The following is a 20,155-nucleotide window of genomic DNA, read 5'->3' on the forward strand; positions in this document are numbered from 1 at the left end:
CTTTAAACAGAAAAATGTAAATGGTAATTATTTAAGAACATTTTACTAGGTGCCAAAAAAGCCACATTCCACAAGTGAGAAAAAAGGTCAACTGGTTAAAACACCAACCTGATTTAGTGGAGAAGTGAAAGTAGCTTTAAAAAAAAAAAGAACAAACAGATATAACAAATGTAAGAAAGGTAAAGTTGATAGCCATAAATATGAATCATATGGAAATGGTAGACTTGTCAATGATAATTAAAGGCTACAATTTAGTCACAGATATTTTTAGTAAGAGTTATGGACAGGTCATGGGCAATAAACAAAAAGTGACAGCCCATGACCTGTCCATAACTTTTACTATAAATACCCCTTACTAAATCTTAGATGCTGGGGGAGGAGGGAGGAGAGTGCTCCGCTGGACGCTGCTGCTGCTCTTGGGACGGGGGGAGAGGGGAGGGAGGGAGGAGAAAGAGAAGAGAGACTCCAGGCGGGGGGCAGCCCGGGGCCCCATCACTGCTACTGCCACTCCAGTAGGCGTGGGCGGCCACAGGGTCAACCACACTAGAAGTCACGGAGGTCCAGGGAAGTCACGGAATCCGTGACTTCTGGGACCTCCTTGAAAGACTCACACCCTTAATGATAATCCAGAAAAGGCAGAAGTTCTGTATTTGAGAAAAAGCCAGATGATGTAGTTATGTCACAATGACGGAATACTTTCCATTTAAACAGTAGCCGAGGAGGATGTGAAACAGCAGCTACTAAAAGTTAGATTTTTTAGATCAACAGGTTCAAATAACTTGCATCTGAGATTTTAAAATAACTGACTGAGGAGCTCTCTGGTCTGCTAACGTTGATTTTCAGTAACTTTTGGAACACTGGGAAAGTTCTAGAACAGTAGTTCTTAACCGGGGGTGCACGCACCCCCAGGGGGTGCAAGATATCCTTTCTGGGGGTGCGAGACATGCCAGATTATTAGGTAAATCATCGAAAACACGAATTAAGCACAGGCACGTAAGTACAACTACTTTGTTTCATCAAACCTATGTATTTATTCACATTATACATTTAACGATTACTGTAATATACAAACAAAAAACATATCTAGGTTTAAAGAACTGACCTACTTCAATGATTTTTTAAAAGGGGTGCGAGACTATATTTGGAGAACTGAAAGGGTGCAGGCTGCAGTAAAGGTTAAGAACCACTGTTCTAGAAGAAAGGCAAGAGAACATTGTGCCAGTATTTAAAAAGGGTCAATGGGATGAACCAGGTAATTAATTATAGGTCTGTCAGCCTGAAATAGACCCTGGCCAAAATACTGGAATGACAGATAAGGGACTTGATTAATCAAGAATTAAACGAAGGTAATATAAATAATGCCATTCAACAAGGGTTTACGGAAACCAGATCTTGTCAAATTAACTTGATTTTTCTTTTTTATATGAGATTACAAGTTTGGGTGAAAAAGAAAGTGTCAACATAATATACTTAGATGTCTTTTTGGTACTGCACAACATTTTGATTAAGAAACTAGAAGATAACCTCCATTAGCATGGGAAGGTGGGTGTATGGCAAAGATCTGTAAGAGCACCTGAACTTTTAATGAAAGGTGCAGCAAGCAGTAGTTTGCATGGGATCACGGGTCTGTCTATCTCTTGGGAGTTAGGGAGCTCCAGTCAGGTCTTTGGCTTAGGAAGGTTTGGTAGGCCTTGGCCAGATGATGTCCTAATGGGAGGTGGGAAAACTAATGACTTTTCAGGGCTGCTGTTGTTTCCCCCATTTCAATTATTGTCAGGGCATGAGATCTAAATGCAACACCTTAGTATTATTATTTTGATAAAAATTGGAGAATCTTGGCCATATATGTGTGTCAATTCGCACTGGTTACTACCCTCAACAAGGATTGTAGTTATGGTGACAGAACTCTTTAGATATAAAGTTGTGTCTATGCCTTTACGGAGAGGGACTGTTAAAAGCCAAAAGTCATTATTAGATTTTGGGACAGTGCAAGTGAAAACGATAAAAATCAGTTAAAATACAGTGTATGAGTTTTACGAGATAAAAGCCTCTTTTCAAGGGAACAGGTGTGGTATTAAAAGAACAGAAATTAGGTCAAGAACGCAAGCTTTGGATACCTAAATGCAATATATATTTCCACCATTGCAATGCTTGAAGAGTGCAGAAAACATATTTAAACATTCTCTTTTGGATGGTTTATATCAGAAGAGCTCTTCAAAGTAACTACTAACAAAAAGATGCCCTAAAATGTTCAGAACCTTGATTTTCTAAGGTTAATTTTAAATCTGACATTAACATTAACAGAAAATAATTAGTAAAATGAGAGAGATGCAGAAGAACTGAACTTTTGTTATTCTTGGCATTTATGACCTAGAGTTGATCCAGAAAATTCACAAGTTTTCTGAGGGTCTGACTAGCATCATGCAGTCTTCCCCTTGCCAGAAGTAAAGTCACAGACTGCCCAGTCCAACTGTTTTACTTGGCAAGCATGCTAAAATGACAGAATGTTGTTCTACTATATGGAGATCACACTCCCTCTGAGCAGTTCTCTTTGAGGTTTTGCACAACTGGCCAAACTTTCTTCTGGCTATGCTGGGCATCTAACACACAAAGCCCACAGTGTCACAATTTTGGAGAGCTAGGGTCCTAATCTTGTGTCACTGATGCATGAAAGGGGAGCAAATATGTTTTCATAATAGTTTTTAAAACAAATGATTGCATGGTATTATGCCAATCATGTTGTTCATCCGATACACATTTCCTCTAACACGTTGGAAAAGAAACAAGAAATTAACCAAAAACAAAACCAGAAAGATATTTGTGGCTTGACTTCCTTCCACAACAACTGAAACTCCATCCAATCCACAGTAAGTATTGCAGATACATCTGAACAGGAATGATCATGTGCACTACATGGGTTAAAAAACAAGAGAAGGAGAATTCGGGGTGCATTTTAGCTTTAGCTTGGAATTCCTTTCCTTCTGTTTATTTAATTCTAATGTTTAATATTGCTGAATTTATTTTCCTATGGTGGTGTTGTAATTTCCATTAAGCAAAACTTCTTCCCGCACTAAAAAAAAAAAAAAAAATCCTGTATCATTAATTTTTTCCCCCCTTCTTGTGGAAATGCTGTCCTCAGTATGTCTACAAAACAAACTGATGGGAGAAAACTGTACAACAGTGACACCCAGAGGGCAGAATGTATGCAAAGCACAATATAAGCTAAGACTTTTTGGCTATAATTATATCATCTTTATTATAACTTAATACCTCCTTGTAAATCTGAACAACATTCTGATTTATAGTAACAATGTTGTATTGTACGGTTCTTTTGCTTGTGTAGGTATTTCAAGTGTTTTACATAAAGTATCTACTGTCTCAGACCAGTGGTCCATTTAGTCCAGTATCCTGTCTCAGAAGCGACCAATACTTGATGCTTCAAAAAAAAAAAAAAAAGGTAATCCAGCCATATTGCACCCAGCCAATTGTACAACGCTGAATACGTGGGGCGGGGGAGGAAAACCATGTCTTCTAAACCCTTATAATGAGTTCTCTTACACATGGCAAGCAGGGCTTGAAAAATCCACTTATGAATGAGTACAGAGCTTCCACTGGCCAGTGTGGGGACCTCAGCTCTCACTTTCTGCAGGACTCAAGCTTTCATTTAAAAAGAGAAAAAAAAAAAAAACGGTTTCAAACCCTTTTACTTAGGCTGAAAAGGCTCTGAGGCAGAAACCAACTTTTCATCCTGTGTATATAGTATCTAGCACATTGAGGCCTGACCTCTCTAGATGCCACTACAAAGGAAGTAATATAAATAATAATAATGACGACTGAAGTTAATCTTAAAAATGTGAATGAAATGCTCACTAATATAGCAGTGTCTTCCAAACCACAGACTGTTCTGGTGCCTCTGGTAATTCTTAGTTAAACTAAGCAGCAGCAGAATGTAATTAACTAGATTCTAGTTAGCTTTCACTGCTTCTATTCAGAACTTTGTAGGAGGGAGTGAAACTGTCAAATTCATGTTGCTGCTGTTACTTGGGAAAGCTATGAGCAGCAGAACAGCAAGCTCTGGAACTATTACTTAGGAACAGCAGATATTATAAAAAAACATGGAATGGTACAGTAGAGTATAGCTATTACTTCTCACAGCTCCTGGAAGGAAGAGCAAACACCCTACCCACTTAGGGAAGCCAGAGGACCTTGATGAGGAGTAAAGACCAAGTTCCCGCTCCTTTCCAGTAGGTGGAGGGTAGTACAGCTTCTATGCTAAACACAGAACCTCCTCACACCCCAAACGGGACCAAGGAACAAGTATCCTTCCCAGCAGCTTGTAGCAAGGAGTGCTGGGCTTCTCACCAGAGCATTGCCCAAAGCCTTACTTGTGGGGCCTCTTAAATCTATCACTGGCTAGTAGGAGTCTGGTAAATTTAATCAAGCCCTAGTTGCAAGCAATTAGCAATCCATTCAAATCCAGCCACGTCTCAACCTCCAGCAGCAGTGAATTCCACGTGTTCACAATACAAAATAGGAAGAAATATTGCCTTGTTTGTTCATCTTAACTTAAGAGTATTTCCTTTAGCCTTTCCTTAAGGCTATAAAAGAACTAAATGGAGAAAATGATCAGTTTTTTTACACAGCTCAGTCAAATCTCCTTTAACTCCTTCACCTACATCAATGATTTTCAAGCTGTGGTCCATGGACCCTGGCGGTCCACAGACTATGTTGAAGATTTCCCAAAAGGGTCAGCACCTAAGTTCCCTCTGAGCTGCACAGCTGCCTGTTAAGCCCCACGCAGAGGCTCAGGGCTGGGATGGGGAGAGATGCCTCTCTCCCCAGCACGGACCTGCCGCTGTGGGGAATGGCGGCTCTCCCCGCCAGCCCCAGCATGGACCTGCCTGGACTCGCAGCGGTCGGGGGAAAGGCAACCCTCCCCCAGCCCCAGCATGGACCTGCTACAGGAGAGGCACCTCTCCCTCAGCCCAGGTGCTGCTGCAGGGGGTCCTGTCACCCTGCCGTAGCCCCTGGACAACCTGCACCCGAAACCCCTCATCCCGGCCCCACCCCAGAGCCCCACCCCCAGCCAGAGTCCTCACCCCCCTGCACCAAACCCTCTGCCCCAGCCCCACCCTGGAGCCCTCAAACCCCCTGCCCCACACCCCAATCCTCTGCCCCAGCCCTGAGCCCCACTCCAAACCCCTTGGCCCCATTCCCACCCCATGAATTTTGTTATGTGCATCAATATGGAGGTGATGTGTGACACATCACCTCCATATTGCTGTACATAACAAAATTCATTCTGCACATGTGTGGGAAAAATTAGAGGGAACACTGGTCTGCACCTGCATTTGAAATTTTTTAGAGGTCTGCAAAAGAAAAAAGGTTGAAAACCACTGACCTAAATAATCCAAAGGGATGCAATACCCACAGCATCTCTAGCCATTTCTATCAACCTTCTCTGGATGTTTTACATTTCCGTTGAGAGGAGAGGACCTAACCTAAACATATTACTCCAGGAAAATGTATACCATTGTGCATTATCTAATGTCTTATTAGTTTCCACCATCACTTTTTTTAAATGCACCCAAGCTTCTAAGCATCTGGAGAGAGAACTTCATTTACTTGTCCACAATAACCCCTAGTTCTTTTGACTGAGAATTACGAATTCATCTACCTGTATGGCAAGGTTACATAGTTTCTCTCTTTCCCACAGACACTCTCTCAAGAATATGCATTACCTTATATTTAACAAAGTTAACGTTCATCTACCATTGTGCTTCCCCACCATTTTGTTTATTTGTAACCATCTAGACTGTGTCACAATCCTCCTTAGTTTTCACTGATGGAAATGGCATGTATCAGCAGCAAATATTAACGCTCTTGGCTACTTTCTCTGCTACTAATCGGTATATTTACTGAACACAAAAGGCCCTATAACTAATCCCTATAAAACCCCACAAATAACTTTTCATCAGTCTTATGAATCCACATTTCCTATCACTTTACCAGTTAATTCCTTATCTGAATTTGCCCCAAATCTAGTTATTTTCATATGACATATTAAAAAATAAATCTATAAACTACTTGTAGTTTGTTACTGCAAACATGCATAATCACAGGCTTCCACATTCTCAGTTGCTGAAGATCCAGTTTTCTGCTTTTTAGTCAGCATTTTCTGAGCTGCTACATTGAAAGTAGCAGAAGTCAGCAGCCTGTCTTTTGTCATCACCAAACAAAAGGGCAGTATACACGGTTCCTTCACAGTTTCCAAATAAGTGTTGTTTGCCTGGCTGGAAGCCACATAAAAAAAGGAAATGTGCCAAGGGATGAGTTTATTGGGCTGCCTGGAAATTTTTGAAGGGTAGGGTGGGACTATAAATAGAGGTTGCTTTACTTAGTGCAGCTTTCAAAAACAGCCATTAAAATTTACCAGTCCATACAGATGAACTTTCAGACTTTCTATCTTAGTGATGGTTGATGAAGATTACAAAAAATAAATCTAATGATACTTTTATTAGCCCATCCAAAAAAAAAAAAACCAACCAACCAACCACCCTTGAGAAAGCAGACACTAGAATTTTGAAAGGCTGCTCTAGAGGAAGGATGCAAGCTGGATGACTTGAAAGTTACAGAAGGAATTTAGTACAAACAGACTACTGCACTTCAGTCATTAGCTTTTTAAAAAAGGATAACATGCTCAAGCATGTCTTTTTAGAGCAGTTTTTCGGATATAAAGTCCTCAACCACCTTAAATTTGACAGTGTAATATTAGAGGCTTCAGCACTACTGGGGAATATTCAATCTACATACCTTATGTTAGTCGTTTCCCCTCTTTTCTGTGCATCAGTGGCTTCTTCATGCTTTCTTAGTTGTGCAAGTAACTCTGATACTGTCCGTTTCCTGTCAAAAGGTAACGAAGATGCAACAGCAGAGGCAGCTTCCACCAATTCTGGATTGAGAGGCTTGCTCCTGTAAGAGACAAGAGGTGAAAAACATAAAAATCAAGATCTATGCGTCATTTTTTCCACAAGCCATTTTTTATTGTAACTGGTTATTTTACGTCTTAATGACTTACAGGTAATAGTTATATGCTATCAAAGAAGAGGCCCAAGTTTGTCTCTTGCTGCACAAAACTGCCAGAGGTTGGGTGGCACTGCAGAGTTGGTGTTCTTAAATCAAAGTAGGGATAGCCTAATGTCACTGAACAACCATCAGACAAGCTTTTAAAAAAAAAAAAAAAAAAAAAAAAAGCTTTGCTCAACCCTTCCTAAACAGAGTACAGTTATAATGCCAAGACCTATACACAGTGTCAGCTATAAATGGAAAAAATAAAGCAGTCATTAAGGCACAGCTACCAATCAACTCCTGAAGAGAAGAGTATAAAAGATTGCTACTGAGATAGGATTTTTAGTCACAGACAAAAAATCCTTTTTTTCATATATCTCATAGGTATGATTTAACTATGACTACTGTTCCTTTACCAATTTGGCATGATTTTAACCACTATATTTAGGTGTAAAGATTTCCCTTTGTTAAGCATTATCCCAATAGATAGTGACAATATATTTACTCCTGGGGGAATTCTGCACCAAAAAATCCAAAATTCTGCATATTTTATTTGTCAAAATAATGCAATATAATCACACCAGTTTCACTTACTTTGGTAATATATTTAAACTACCATACACTCCCCCCCCCCAAAAAAAAAAAAAAAACCAAACCATCACAGTAACTGTTCAGCATTTTCTAAACACATGAAAGTTACAAATACCTGGTAACCAAGACCCTGCATTGCAGTTATAATCCTGGATTTTCATTTCAAAGATATTACTTTTATTTTGGTGGTCTGTAAAGTAGACTGTCTCTTTAAATTGCTCAGACTTTCACACATGAAAGTCATACAGTTTTGCTAATCACTGTCCTGCATTTTTTTTAAATGGGTATGTAAAATAGATCCTGAGCAGTAATCCAACCCCATTGTGCCTCTCTGGCACAGGAAAAAAAGAGTTAGAAAGCACACAGACCTTTCTAGCTGAGAATTCCATTACTGTCATTTGCAATAAGGTTCCTTTACATCACTCTGGCAAGGTAAAGGAGTCTTAACTGAATAACAGGAGCAATTAATTAACAATGGGAACATTAGCAGCCTGCCCCTTTAGTTGTTACATCTCTGCTCTGCCTCAGAGACAGACCCTGCTTCACACAGCCCTGTGCCTCCCTCCAAGCCCAGGATGCAGCAACAGCAACCAGAGGGACAGAGTGAGGCCTTGTCTCCACTGGCACTTTACAGCGCTGCAACTTTCTCACTCAGGGGTGTGAAAAACACACCCCTGAGCACTGCAAAGTGCCAGTGCAGACAGTGCACCAGCGCTGGGAGCCATGCTCTTGGGGGTGGTTTTTTTTAGAACGCTGGGAGAGCTCTCTCCCAGCGCTATGCCATGACTACACAAGCCACAGGCGAGTGAAGACATGCCCTGAGTCTCTCTCACTCATTCACGTTAAGGCAGGAGCCCATCCCCACACCTTTAATGTCTCTCCTCCTCCCCTCCCATGGTGATCTGCTGCCAGCTGCTCCCAGCAGAGGCAGCCAGGCTGCCACGGAAGGGGCATGTGTTTCCTCACAGATTTCTTGGTTCATCCATTTTTCTGCAGGGGAGCCAAGAAATCTGCAGAAGGTATGAATTCTGTGCCCGCTGCAGGGTGCAGAATTCTCCCAGGAGTATACATTTATGTAAGTATGCAGTTATTCAGAGGAAAGATTTTCTCGGACTGTAACTGAACAACTGAGTTTAGCTGCATGTTTACATTTTTAATAAGTAAGTTGTATATGATCAATTGTGTGCAAAGAGAGGCAATTAAAAGGAGATGTAACTTCTTTCTTTTCCCAGATTTTATTTTCTCATAACTGAGTAATGGCATTTCAAAAGGGAAAATTCCCGTACTCCCCTTAAATTGATTTTCTCTGGACAGCTAGTAACATTTCATTTTGAGGCTTCAATTCCAGGAATACAAGTATGGAGTAAATATACATGCTTAGTGCAACCATTCCATTTGTTATTGCTTTTTGCAGGGTACAGCTGTACCATTAGCAAAAGGACTGTTCCCATAGAGGATTCTTTTCTATACAAAGAAAAAGACATTTTATGCTACTATTTTGTCCTAGAGATTAATAGAGTCCACTTCAAAGAAGAAACACTTGAACTGTGCATATTGCATTTTACCTCTTAGCTTTACTGTCTGCTGTAGCTTTCTGAAACATGCTACTTGCACTCTCCATACTTTCTGGCTGGTCATTGGTCTGCTCCTTGGTCTTCCGTGTTTTTAGTATCTGAAACTTCTTCTTTGAACTTAATTCTACTTTCATTTCACTAATAATGTTCAACAAATTCTTCTTTGCATTTCCTGGTGTTGTCTTCTCCTGATTCTCTGAAGCCTTCTCAGCACTACTGTCTGTAGAAGTGGCAGATTCATCTTCCTTGTTGTAGAACCCAGTGCTGGTGCTAAAGCACTTTTGTGTTTTACTAGACAAGATAGGAAGGGAAAAGGTATAATTTACACAGAACCGCTTTGTTAGTCATAACTGACTGGGCCTAATTTTGCACAAACTGAACTGGGTAACTTAAATGTACAATTTTACTCTGAAGGCAGGTCTTTATGGTTTCTGCGATATAATGTAAACAGCTTTCTTTTCTCCATGAATGAACTGAATCGAAAGGCAACAAGTAACTCTGCACTAAACAGTATGCTGAGATGTTAGACAACCACAACAGGTTGATAACTATGACAAATTGTGGGCTTCATTTTGTGCTGAGGTATACACCAGGACCTTGTAACAGTCTTGTGACCTTGTGCCTTTGTTAAGGCTACTGGAAAACCAGATAACTTCAGAACCTTACCAGAAAATCAGCCACTAAGGTCTGCTAGGTAAACACATTAGAACTCTAGGAAAACAAAAGTACCACAATTGCCACACATATCCATCAGAATATTTTGCACACTCACTCAACATTTTCAGTCTCAGCATTTTGACATATTAAGCAAAGTAAGTCTTCATGGACTGCTTAAAAGCACCTACATATGTTCCACACATTAGTATACTATTGAGAAAATTAAACAGGCATAAACCAACACCTTCAGTGAAAAAAGCATGTTGTGAACAAAAAAACTAAGTAACACTTCACAACCCTGTTAATTAGGCTGTGGAAAGCCTTCTGACTTACACCAAGCAGACTTTGCTATTATCCACTACAATTCAGTCTCTCCATAATTTTTCCCCCAAAAAGCATCTTTTCCTATCAGCTCATTTTGCATTACTTATTGGAAGTAATTATTTTCTCCCTGCATGAAGCATTAGGAGCAATTTAGAAATCAACATGGGAAAGCTGTAGTCACTTACAATAACTACTATGTTATATACTTTGCATTATCAGTTCTTCAAAATACCCTCCAAATGTTCAAAAACTGTTCAAAAAGAGGATATCCTTGTATTATTAGGCTACCTTGCTTACGTATTTCATTCAAGACAGAAAACAGCTAGTTCTGAAGTAAAAAAAACAATACAATACAATTCTTATTGGAAGTGGTTAAATGTCTCCAGTGCCCTGTAAAATATACTAGTTTCCAAACCATGCTAATTTTTATCCAACGCTTTGAGCATACATCTGTACCAACAGACAGCATTGCTTTATTGCTCACACACACATATTTTAAGTGCTGGTGAGACCACAAATATATATAGCAGTTTGGCATCACAAGATAGAAGGAGAGACATGATAGTTTTTTACTTTTGTATATGATAACCTACATAACAACTGACACCAACAGTGGATGGATGCTAAAAATGTGCAGCCCCATTCTCTAGCAGCACTACCAGCTCACTGAGAAGTCTACTGCCTTGGATGAGAAGACCTGTCACAAATGACACTGAGGGGTGGGAAAGAAAATGACATGAAGTAAGCCAGCTGCCCTTGAAAACACTTCATGACATCTCTAGTATCATAAGCCCAGTAGAGCTGGTACTTAAGCAGCATTTTAAACCCTAAACTGCTTTCAAAGCAATAGGGGCTAAATCAGAGAGAACGTAAGGAGTGTCCACTCCGGGACTGATATGGGTATAAATATAGGGGTATAAATTCACAGCATGCCAATTACCTGTATAACTTCTGGTTTAGAATAAGCCTTTAGTCTCTCTGTATCTCAGTTCCACATCTGTAAAAATGGGGATACTAGTACTTTCCCCATCGTTGTGAGGACAAACACCTTAAAGATTTTGGTGTTATAGTTAAGAAGCAACACTCCACATGAGTTCCCATTGTGATGCTGCGGCAAAAAGAGCCAATGTGTTCCTCAGATGTAGAAATAGGGAAGTAGTGAGTAGAAGAAGGGAGATGATTTTACCTCTGTATATGGTGCACTGTTGCTTGGAATTCTGTGGACAGTTCTGGTGTCCACAGTTTAAAAACAATGTGAAAAAAGAGAGGGTGAAGAAAAGAGCCACAAAAGTGATTCATGGGACTTCCAGTGACATACAGAGAGCTCAGTCTGTTCAGCTTATAAAAAAGAAGATTGTGAAGTGACTTGATTACAGTAGATAATTCAGAGGGAGAAAATGGTGGGTTCAAAAGAGCTCTTTAATCTAGTGAAGAAAAGCATTAAAAAAAAAAAAACAATGGCAGGAAGCTGAAGTCAGACAAACTCAAAATAGAAATAAAACAAATTTTTTTGAAAGTGGGTGATGAGCAACCACTGGAATAAACTAACAAGGGAAGAGGCTCAATAACAAGGGAAGAGGCAACCACTGGAATACACTAACAAGGGAAAAGTCTCTTGGTGTCTCCAAACTAAGACTGGATGCCTTTCTGGGAGAGATCCTTTAGCCACACACAATTATGCTTCAGCCACACACAAGCTATTGAGCTCAATACCGAGGTAACAATGACATTTAAGTGCTTATGGTATATAGGCAAACAGGCTAGATGATCTAATGGTCCCTTCTGGACTTAAACTACGTTCACTTGAAATCCAGGTCAGAAAACGAGTTGAAAGTAGTCTCAGAAAATACACCTGCACGGTTAAAACACACACACACACACGGGAGTACTTGTGGCACCTTAGAGACCAACCTGCCCGGTTCTTGCTTTATAAAAAAGCCACACAAAGACCCGCCAACTCTCACAATCCGGCTCTGCCCACTGAGTCCCACTGAAGTCAGTGGAGTGGGCCTGGGCTGTCAGCCAGCGGCGGATGGGACCGCACCGAGAAAACTGCAAACGGCTCCCCGGAGCGCTGGGAGGCAGAACACCACAATTCTCCGGCGGCCGCTTGTTAAAAGCCGCGGGCGCCCAGGCGGGGCGTGACCCTGCACCTCTGCCCGCCGGCAGAGGCGAGTCCCCGCCAATTCAGTCACCCCCCCGAAAGCCGCAGCTCGGGCCCTCGGGGTTCGGGCGCGGCAGGCCCGGCCCGAACCGCGTTTCAGGCGGGTCCGTCTCACTGCGAGCGCGGCCTTGGGGCCGCTGCTGACAAACCTCGGCACCCGGAGCGGCCTCGCCGACCCGCGCTCAGGGACCCGCCCCACGCAGGGAGCTCACCTGCCCGGCCCCTGCTCCTGGGCGCCCCGGGGGAGGGCGAGGAGGAGGCGGCAGCGACAGGCGCCGCGCGTGCGGCTCCCGGCGGCAGAGACGCGGCTCCACATCTCGGCGGCCCAGAAAGCGGCGTGCCCTCGCCCCTAAGCGCTCCCCCTCCGGGCGTGGGTCCGTCTCCTCAACTTTCCGCCTGGAAACAGTAGCCAAGGAAACTGGTTCCGGGATCGATTCCCCTAGGGGAGGCCTGGCCTCATGCTGTGCAAGCGGGAGCTAGCTGGTGACTTCATGCCTAGCGCGGGTAGAGTGAGAGGGACACGTCTACAGGGGTGTGTTTTCAAATAACAAGAGTTTTGTGTTGTTGGCCAGAAGCTTCCCCAGTGTGGGGAGAGGGCGGATGGTCCAGTGGCCAGAGGATTGGGCGTGAGGAGAACTGGATTCAATTCCTGGCGCTACCACGGGTTTCCTGAGTGACCTTGGGCAAGTCACTTTGTTCATAGACAGTTGGCAAACTGACAACAAGGACACAAGTGCCAGCAACGCGCAGATGACACACGGTTCTACCCGGCAGTGCCAACCTCAAGAGAGAAAAAATCATGCGGGTTTTTTTTTGGGGGGGGGCGTGTGTTAAAGATTAACATTTGTCTGGGGTTTGTCTTTTGATTTTTGAACTCTTCCTGCCTACAGCCCACCCCCACTGTGTGTGAGAGAGAGAGAATGAAGTAGGGTGACCAGACAGCAATTGTGAAAAATCAGGACAGGGAGTGGAGGATAATAGGAGTCTATATAAGAAAAAGATATTTTCTCTTTAATATACCACTACTCCTAATTACAGCTCCTTTTAGTACTCTGAATACCTTTGTTCCCTTCATTGTGTTTACATTTTTAAATGGCTGTTGATAATTATGCCCTCCATTTTAGGCTTCATTTCAAATTATCTACATTGGGTTCTTTTAGTCTTTATTCTTAATTTAGTCCTCCAGCCGTGTAATCAATATTGGTATTAGAGACGACAGACCAAGAAAAGTATTTCTCTTGAGCCCTACACTGTCAATTTTTATCAAAACCAGCTGAATATTATGGTTGCTTGTTCTCCAGGATTCTTCAAAATCAGGATCCTCTCTAAATAGGGCATCTGCATGGCTGCCTGCACCCTGCTGGGATGCAGCAAATACAGACAGGTGCCTGCTGCTCAGATATAAGCATTTTATTAAGATGATGGTTTTTTAAAAAAAAAGGGAACGGTACAGAATTTAAGTGTAGATGTTTCTGGGTATCAGAGAATAATGTACAGATTATCAAGGGGTGCGAAGTTCGGTTTAAGATCAGATGGCGTAAGGAATACATAAACTGCAATATCCCAGATTGGGGGTAAAAGATTAACGGGTTAAAGTACAGACATTGAGATATGAGGGTATGTTGTTCTTATAATGGCTATGTTCAGGTGTGGAGTATAATGAGTGGACACGATGATGATGACGGATTGACCCTCATTTGGTGAGATTTAATGTTCAGTGAGTTTATGGTTCCAGTTTATATGGTCCAACGGACAGTCGGTCCCTTTCTTGTAGTTGATGCACGATGTCGCTCCGGCTCACGCCTCCAGGTACTGTCGGTGGCCGGTGTGATACCTTATATAGCACCACTTTTGGTGCCACTAGCTGTGGGAAGTAGGAACAGGCTCCAGGGCTTCCACTTCACCATGTCCTTCTCTCTCTCTCTTCCCTTTTCTCTTCTCTCTTTCTTTCCCTGTCTTTCACACACAGGCATATACCATGAAATCAGGGCCATCCCTAGCCATTTTGGTGCCTTACGCAGCCCCCACACACCCTGCAAGGGGGGGCCCAGGCCTCCGTGGGGGGGCAGGAACAGGCTTGGGGGGCAGGGGGGAATCACCCCCCAGCACGAGCCGGGGAGCGGAGCAGGTTGGAGCCGAGTCGCTCCACTTCCTGTCGCCCAGTGAGTGCAGGGCAGGCCTGACTCCGCACTCATGGGGCGGCGGGAAGTGGAGCAACCCGGCCCCAGTCCACTCTGCTCTGCTCCCCAAGCTCCCTGCCTTGGGGGGCAGGGGGGAACCGCTCCCCAGCACTGACCGGTGATGCGGCTGGGAGCTGGCAGAGCAGAGCGGGCTGGGGTCAGGTCACTCCACTTACCGCCACCAGTGAGTGCAGGCACAACCCCTGCTGCAGTCATCAGGGGAGTGAGGGTGGAGGTGGAGCAGGGACAGGGGCTTTGGGGAAGGGGCGGAGTGGGGGTGGGGCTGGTGCAGGAAGAGGCAGGGCTGGGACGGAGCAGGGATGGGAGCCATGGAGAAGAGGTGGAGCAGGGGCTGGAGCAGCACGCAGCTGCGTAGGGCACCAGGAAATTTGGTGCCCCAAAATCCTGGTGCCCTACACAGCTGTGTATTTTGCATGTGGGTAGGGACGGCCCTGCATGAAATGAGGGAGAAGGAAAGGGTGGGAAACAGTGAAAAGAAAGAGTGAGTAGTAGAAATAATCAATGTGGGAGATGGAATGGATAAGGAAGGAGACTGAGCTAAGGTAGAGCGAGGAGAGAGTAAGTGAATGAAGGAACAGATGGAATGAGGGCATGTGAGAGACTGCACTCACATAGCCTGATTCTTATCTCATTTACTCCACTTTTACCCTGGTGTCTAAGTGTTGCCAACTCTCACAGTTCGATTGTGCATCTCACAACATTTGAGCTCCGCTGCCAGAGCCCCTGGGGTAGCGGCGGCAGGGCTCCGGAGGTGCTTTAAAGGGCCCCCTGAGCCCCGCTGCCGGAGCCTCAGGGTAGCAGTGGCAGGGCTCCGGCGGTGATTTAAAGGACCTGGAGCTCCGCTGGGGTAGTGGCGGCCGGAACCTGGGGCCCTTTAAATCACCCCTGAGCCCCGGGGCTCCCAGTTGCCTCTGCAGCTGGTAGCTCTGGGGGTGATTTAAAGGCCCCAGCCATGCATCTTCCGGTCGAGGCCATGCCTCTTCCAGTCGAGGCCATGCCCCCTGCTCAGGACTCTGGAGTACCGATAAGTCTTTTAAGTTACTTTTCATCCCTGCACGTAGGTGGGGAAGCGTCAACATAGAAAAAAGAAAAATCATGCCTCACCAATCTATTAGAATTCTTCAAGGGGGACGAAAAGCATGTGGACAAGGGTGATCCAGTTTATAAAGTGAATTTGGATTTTCAGAAAGACTAGGACTGTAAGGGGGGGATACGATAGAAATCTATAAAATCATGAATGGCGTGGAAAAAGTCAATAGGGAAGTGTTATTTACTCCTTTACATAACAATAGAACCTCGGGTTACCTGATGAAATTAATAGGCAGCAGGTTTAAAACAAATATAAAGAAGTACTTCTTCAGCCAATGCATAGTCAACCTCTGGAACTCATTGCCAAGCAATGTTTTGAAGGCCATAACTGGGTTAAAAAAAAATTAAGTAAGTTCATGGAGGATAGGTCCATCAATGGCTATTAGCCAAGCTGGTCAGGGATGCAACCCCATGCCCTGGGCTGCCCCTTGTCCCTAAACCTGTATCTGTCAGAAGCTGGGCCTGGACGAAAGGGAATGGATCACTCAGTAATTGCCCTGTTCTGTTCATTCCCTCTGAAGTATCTGGCACTGGCCACTGACAGAAGACAGGATATGGGGCTAGGTAGACTATTGGTCTGACCCGGTCTGGCCATTCTTATGTTTGTATACAAGTGTATGGACTGAGCAAAGCATTATGCACAATAGTGCAGCTGTTTCTCAAACTTCTCTGCATTGCATATTTTTCTGATCTTTGGTCTAAATCAAGTCTTAATCAAAAACTGTAAAAAGTTATATTACATGTAAAGAAGCCTTTACTTTCTGAATTTTCATGTGGTTTCATCATGCCTGCTGGAATTATAGACATATGGATCCAATCCCATGATGTGCCAATTGGCTCCTGTAAGGTGTTTAAGGGCTCTCAATTTCCAAAGCTTTTAGTGGAAGTTGAGGGTACTCAACACTCTGAAGGGTAAACTCCTTTTCTGGTTTGGCCATATGGCACATACCCCTGAAGAATGTTATTTTAAATATGTATTAATTAAACTAATGTGTCCAGTCAGATGTTTTTCATTATTTCTGTCATCCAATGGCGCCATTAAAATGAGTCAGTTTTAGAGATATTTCCTGTCACAAGGAGAGGAGGACACACCAGGGCTGATTTGGTAATAGTTAAATGGACATTAGTAGCCAACAGTGCCAACTGACATCTTTGTCAATTTGAATTTCCAAAACATTGTTTCTGTAGACATTCGTAAATATGGGGGCAAAGTGAAAAGCTATAAACATCTGGGATTATATGACTGTATACTTTAAAAACCAGCTGGTAGATACTGGCATGTACCCAATAGTTATATTTTTGGAGGAACAATGCAAAAAATAAAGAATATTAAAATAAAAAATAATTGTGAGACGCCTGAGAAAGATTGTCATTGTAGACCGTGCCCATTAAGGTACAGACTGATCTGAATTAAACCTAAACAAGTTTACTCTCATTCTCATCCCAATTTTAGACAGGCACTGGAAAAGCAGGACACAGCACCATCCCTGGTTTCATTTTACTGTAATTGAAATAGATAAGACGTTTTTTAGTTGGAGCATTGACTCTGTTATTTCCACAATAAAAAAAAAAAAGAGAAACAAAAATCTGAAAGGGATATAAGCCCTCATGCTGCAGGGCATAAACCAATCTAATAAAGAGAGTTAAAAGAAACTTCCACTATGGACAGATTATTCCATATATACCCACTTCAGATTTCTTGCACCTTCCTCCAGAGCACGTGGTACTCTTGGGACAGGATACTGGGCTAGATGGAGCACTGGCACTTTCTATGGGATGTAGAATTGCAGTAAAACCTATCTGCAGTCATGCACTATGGAAACACTGTAATTCTTTTGAAGCATAAATCTTACATCCGAGCTTAAATGTTATTTGGGTTGAGGTTCTGTGCTGCACCTCCTAGAGGGGCAACTCAGAAGGTGCAGGCCAGAATAGAGAGCAAAAAGGTAGCTTCAGGTTCACCATTGTGCCTTCAGGATGGGTGGCTCCCATATATTAGAGTAGTCCATAGCTATTCTAATTTACACCAGTGGCCACACTGTCTCCCAGAGCAGCCCAGAATCCTAAGAGCATAAAGGTGGATTAATGCACCTTCTCTCCTCTTCCTAGACTGCATATGGAGTGTGTCACAGCGCAGAAACGCCACAGTGCCCTCTGCCACAGAGTCACCACTAACTCCTGCCTCTTGTGCCAGGTCTTGCAATGAGGCAGTATACTACATCTCTTGTGAGGGATTTCTCCCCCTACTCCCTACAGCACAATTCTGGCTACTGTTACTGTGGCAGAACACAGAATCTGTCCTTTGATCTTTTCTCAGAAACTGCATTTCTCATTTTCACTCACTTCATCCTTTGAGGTTTTGTTAACTCACTCTTTAAAATAGCATTCTAAATAGATACTTCACTGGCTCTGAGCAAACCATATATACTTATTTTAAAGGGTTCCTGAAAACCTATTCAGGTATCTGAGCTGGGTAACATTAAATTAGATTTCCATGCCTCTCATAAGTGTAGGATTCATTCTATAGCACGAAATACTCTGGAGTATGACATTAATGAATGGTACTTAACATAGACAAATTCACAGAACTATATCATATCCTGGGTGCAAACTGTATACATAGAAATTCATTGACTCAACAGAAACTCTATGGACTCCATTTAATCCCTCTGGTGTATGAGTACAATCGTTCCTTCTCAGGCTCCATTCTGAGATAGAGCTGAAGTGTTTACAATGGCGCCATTCTGTGCAGAGCTGATCCAGGGAAAGGCAGCTTTAAATTACTGTAAAGAAGGCATGAAAGGTTTGGGTTGTTTGTTTTGTGTTCCCCAAAAGATTGCCCCACCCCATACACCTTGTGTGAGAAAGGGGGAAAGGATGCTGCCTTGCTGTTACAAAAAAAAGCAAATGCAGTTTTGCGTTGCATTAACAGAGGCAGAGCATGCATGTCACAGGAGGTGATAGTACTGCTGTACTCAGCACTGGTTAGTGCTCAGTTGGAGTACTGTGTGCAATTTTAGTCATCACTGTATAGCAGGGGTGGGCAAACTTTTTGGCCCGAGGGCCACATCAGGGTTATGAAACTATATGGAGGGCCAGGTAGGGAAGGCTGTGCCTCCCCAAACAGCTGGGTCCTCACCCCCCTATCCACCCCTCCCACTTCCTGCCCCTCTCAGAACCCCTGACTCATCCACCCCCCCCCCCCGGCTCCTTGTTCCCTGACCGCCCCCTCCCGGGACCCCCTGCCCCTAACCGCCCCCCCAGGACCCCACCCCCTATATAACCCCCCTGCTCCCTGTCCCCTGACTGCCGCAACCCCTATCCACACCGCCGCCTCCTGATAGCCCCCCCAACTCCCACACCTATCCAACCCTCCCTGTTCCCTGTTCCCTGACTGCCCCCCCAGAACCACCTGCCCCTTATCCAAACCCTCCCCCCCCCCCCGCCCTCTTACCATGCCACGCAGAGCGGCAGGAGCCTGCAGCTGCGCAGCCCAGCTGGAGCCAGCCACGCTACCCAGAGCGCTGGTGGGGGAGAGGCCGGGGGTAGCCTCCCTGTCCGGGAGCTCAGGAGCCAGGCAGGATGGTTCTGCGAGCCAAATGTGGCCCATGGACGGTAGTTTGCCCACCTCTGCTGTATATAAAGGATGTAAAGAAACTGGAAAGGATCCAGAGGCAAGCGGCAAAAATGACCAAAGGCAGTGGTGCTGGAACAGTTTTTGGAATGGGGGTGCAGCCCTCTTACCCCTGTCTGCACCCCTCACCACCCCCTAGAGCTGGGGCTGGGAGCAGGGCTGTGGCTCTGTGATGGAAGGACGCGGACTGGGGTAAGATGGTGGAGGCTGGGGTCACAGTTAGGGGCAGGTGCGGAACCCTGGGCATGGGGCTGTGTCCAGGACCCCAGACCCGGTGGCTGGGCAGGACCTGGTGGCCAGCAGCAGAACCCCCGGGGCTGGTGGCCAAGTGGGACCCCAGGCTGGCAGCAGAGCCCTCGGATGCAGGGCTAGCAGCCAACCGGGACCCAGGGCCAGTAGCTGAGCGGGACCCAGGGCCAGCGGCAGAGTCCCTGGGCAGCAGAGGGGCAGGTGGCCAGGACTGTGGGTGGCAGGGGCGCAAGGCCAGCAGCCAGAATGCCGGGTGTAAAACCTGGGGGTGCTGCAGAACCCCCTGCATACTGACTTCCAGTGCCTATGACCAAAGGGGTGGAATGCAAGCCATATGAGCAATGGCTGAAGGAACTGGATATATTAGTTTGTTTGGAAAAGAGGAGATAAAGGGGGGACACGTTAGTAGTCTTCAAATGAATGGTTGCCATTAGAAAGATGGAGAAAAAATGTTCACTTTTCTCGCAGAGGGCAGGACAAGATGCAATCATATCAGATTTAGATCAAATCTCAGGAAAACCTTCCTAACTGTAAGACCAGTAGGACAATGGAACAGACTGCCTAGGGAAGTTGGGGAATCTCCTTCACTGAAGGTTTCAAAAAG

At 44.3% G+C, this 20,155-nt stretch overlaps 1 protein-coding gene across 1 annotated transcript in view; it reads right to left on the reverse strand.

Moving 5' to 3' along the window:
- Positions 1 to 12,733, reverse strand: part of MRPS31 (mitochondrial ribosomal protein S31) — a 30,732-nt gene extending 17,999 nt beyond the window's left edge. The window contains exons 1-3 of the mRNA XM_077810722.1: positions 12,591 to 12,733; positions 9,225 to 9,524; positions 6,814 to 6,972 (exon numbers count right to left, since the gene is read on the reverse strand). Coding sequence (XP_077666848.1) covers positions 6,814 to 6,972; positions 9,225 to 9,524; positions 12,591 to 12,694 — 563 coding nt within the window. The 5' untranslated portion in view covers positions 12,695 to 12,733. The remainder of the gene's footprint in view (positions 1 to 6,813; positions 6,973 to 9,224; positions 9,525 to 12,590) is intronic.
- Positions 12,734 to 20,155: the final 7,422 nt, after the last annotated feature.

The sequence above is a fragment of the Eretmochelys imbricata genome, chromosome 1 (genome assembly GCF_965152235.1).
Source record: "Eretmochelys imbricata isolate rEreImb1 chromosome 1, rEreImb1.hap1, whole genome shotgun sequence".
Taxonomy (NCBI): Eukaryota; Metazoa; Chordata; order Testudines; family Cheloniidae; genus Eretmochelys; species Eretmochelys imbricata.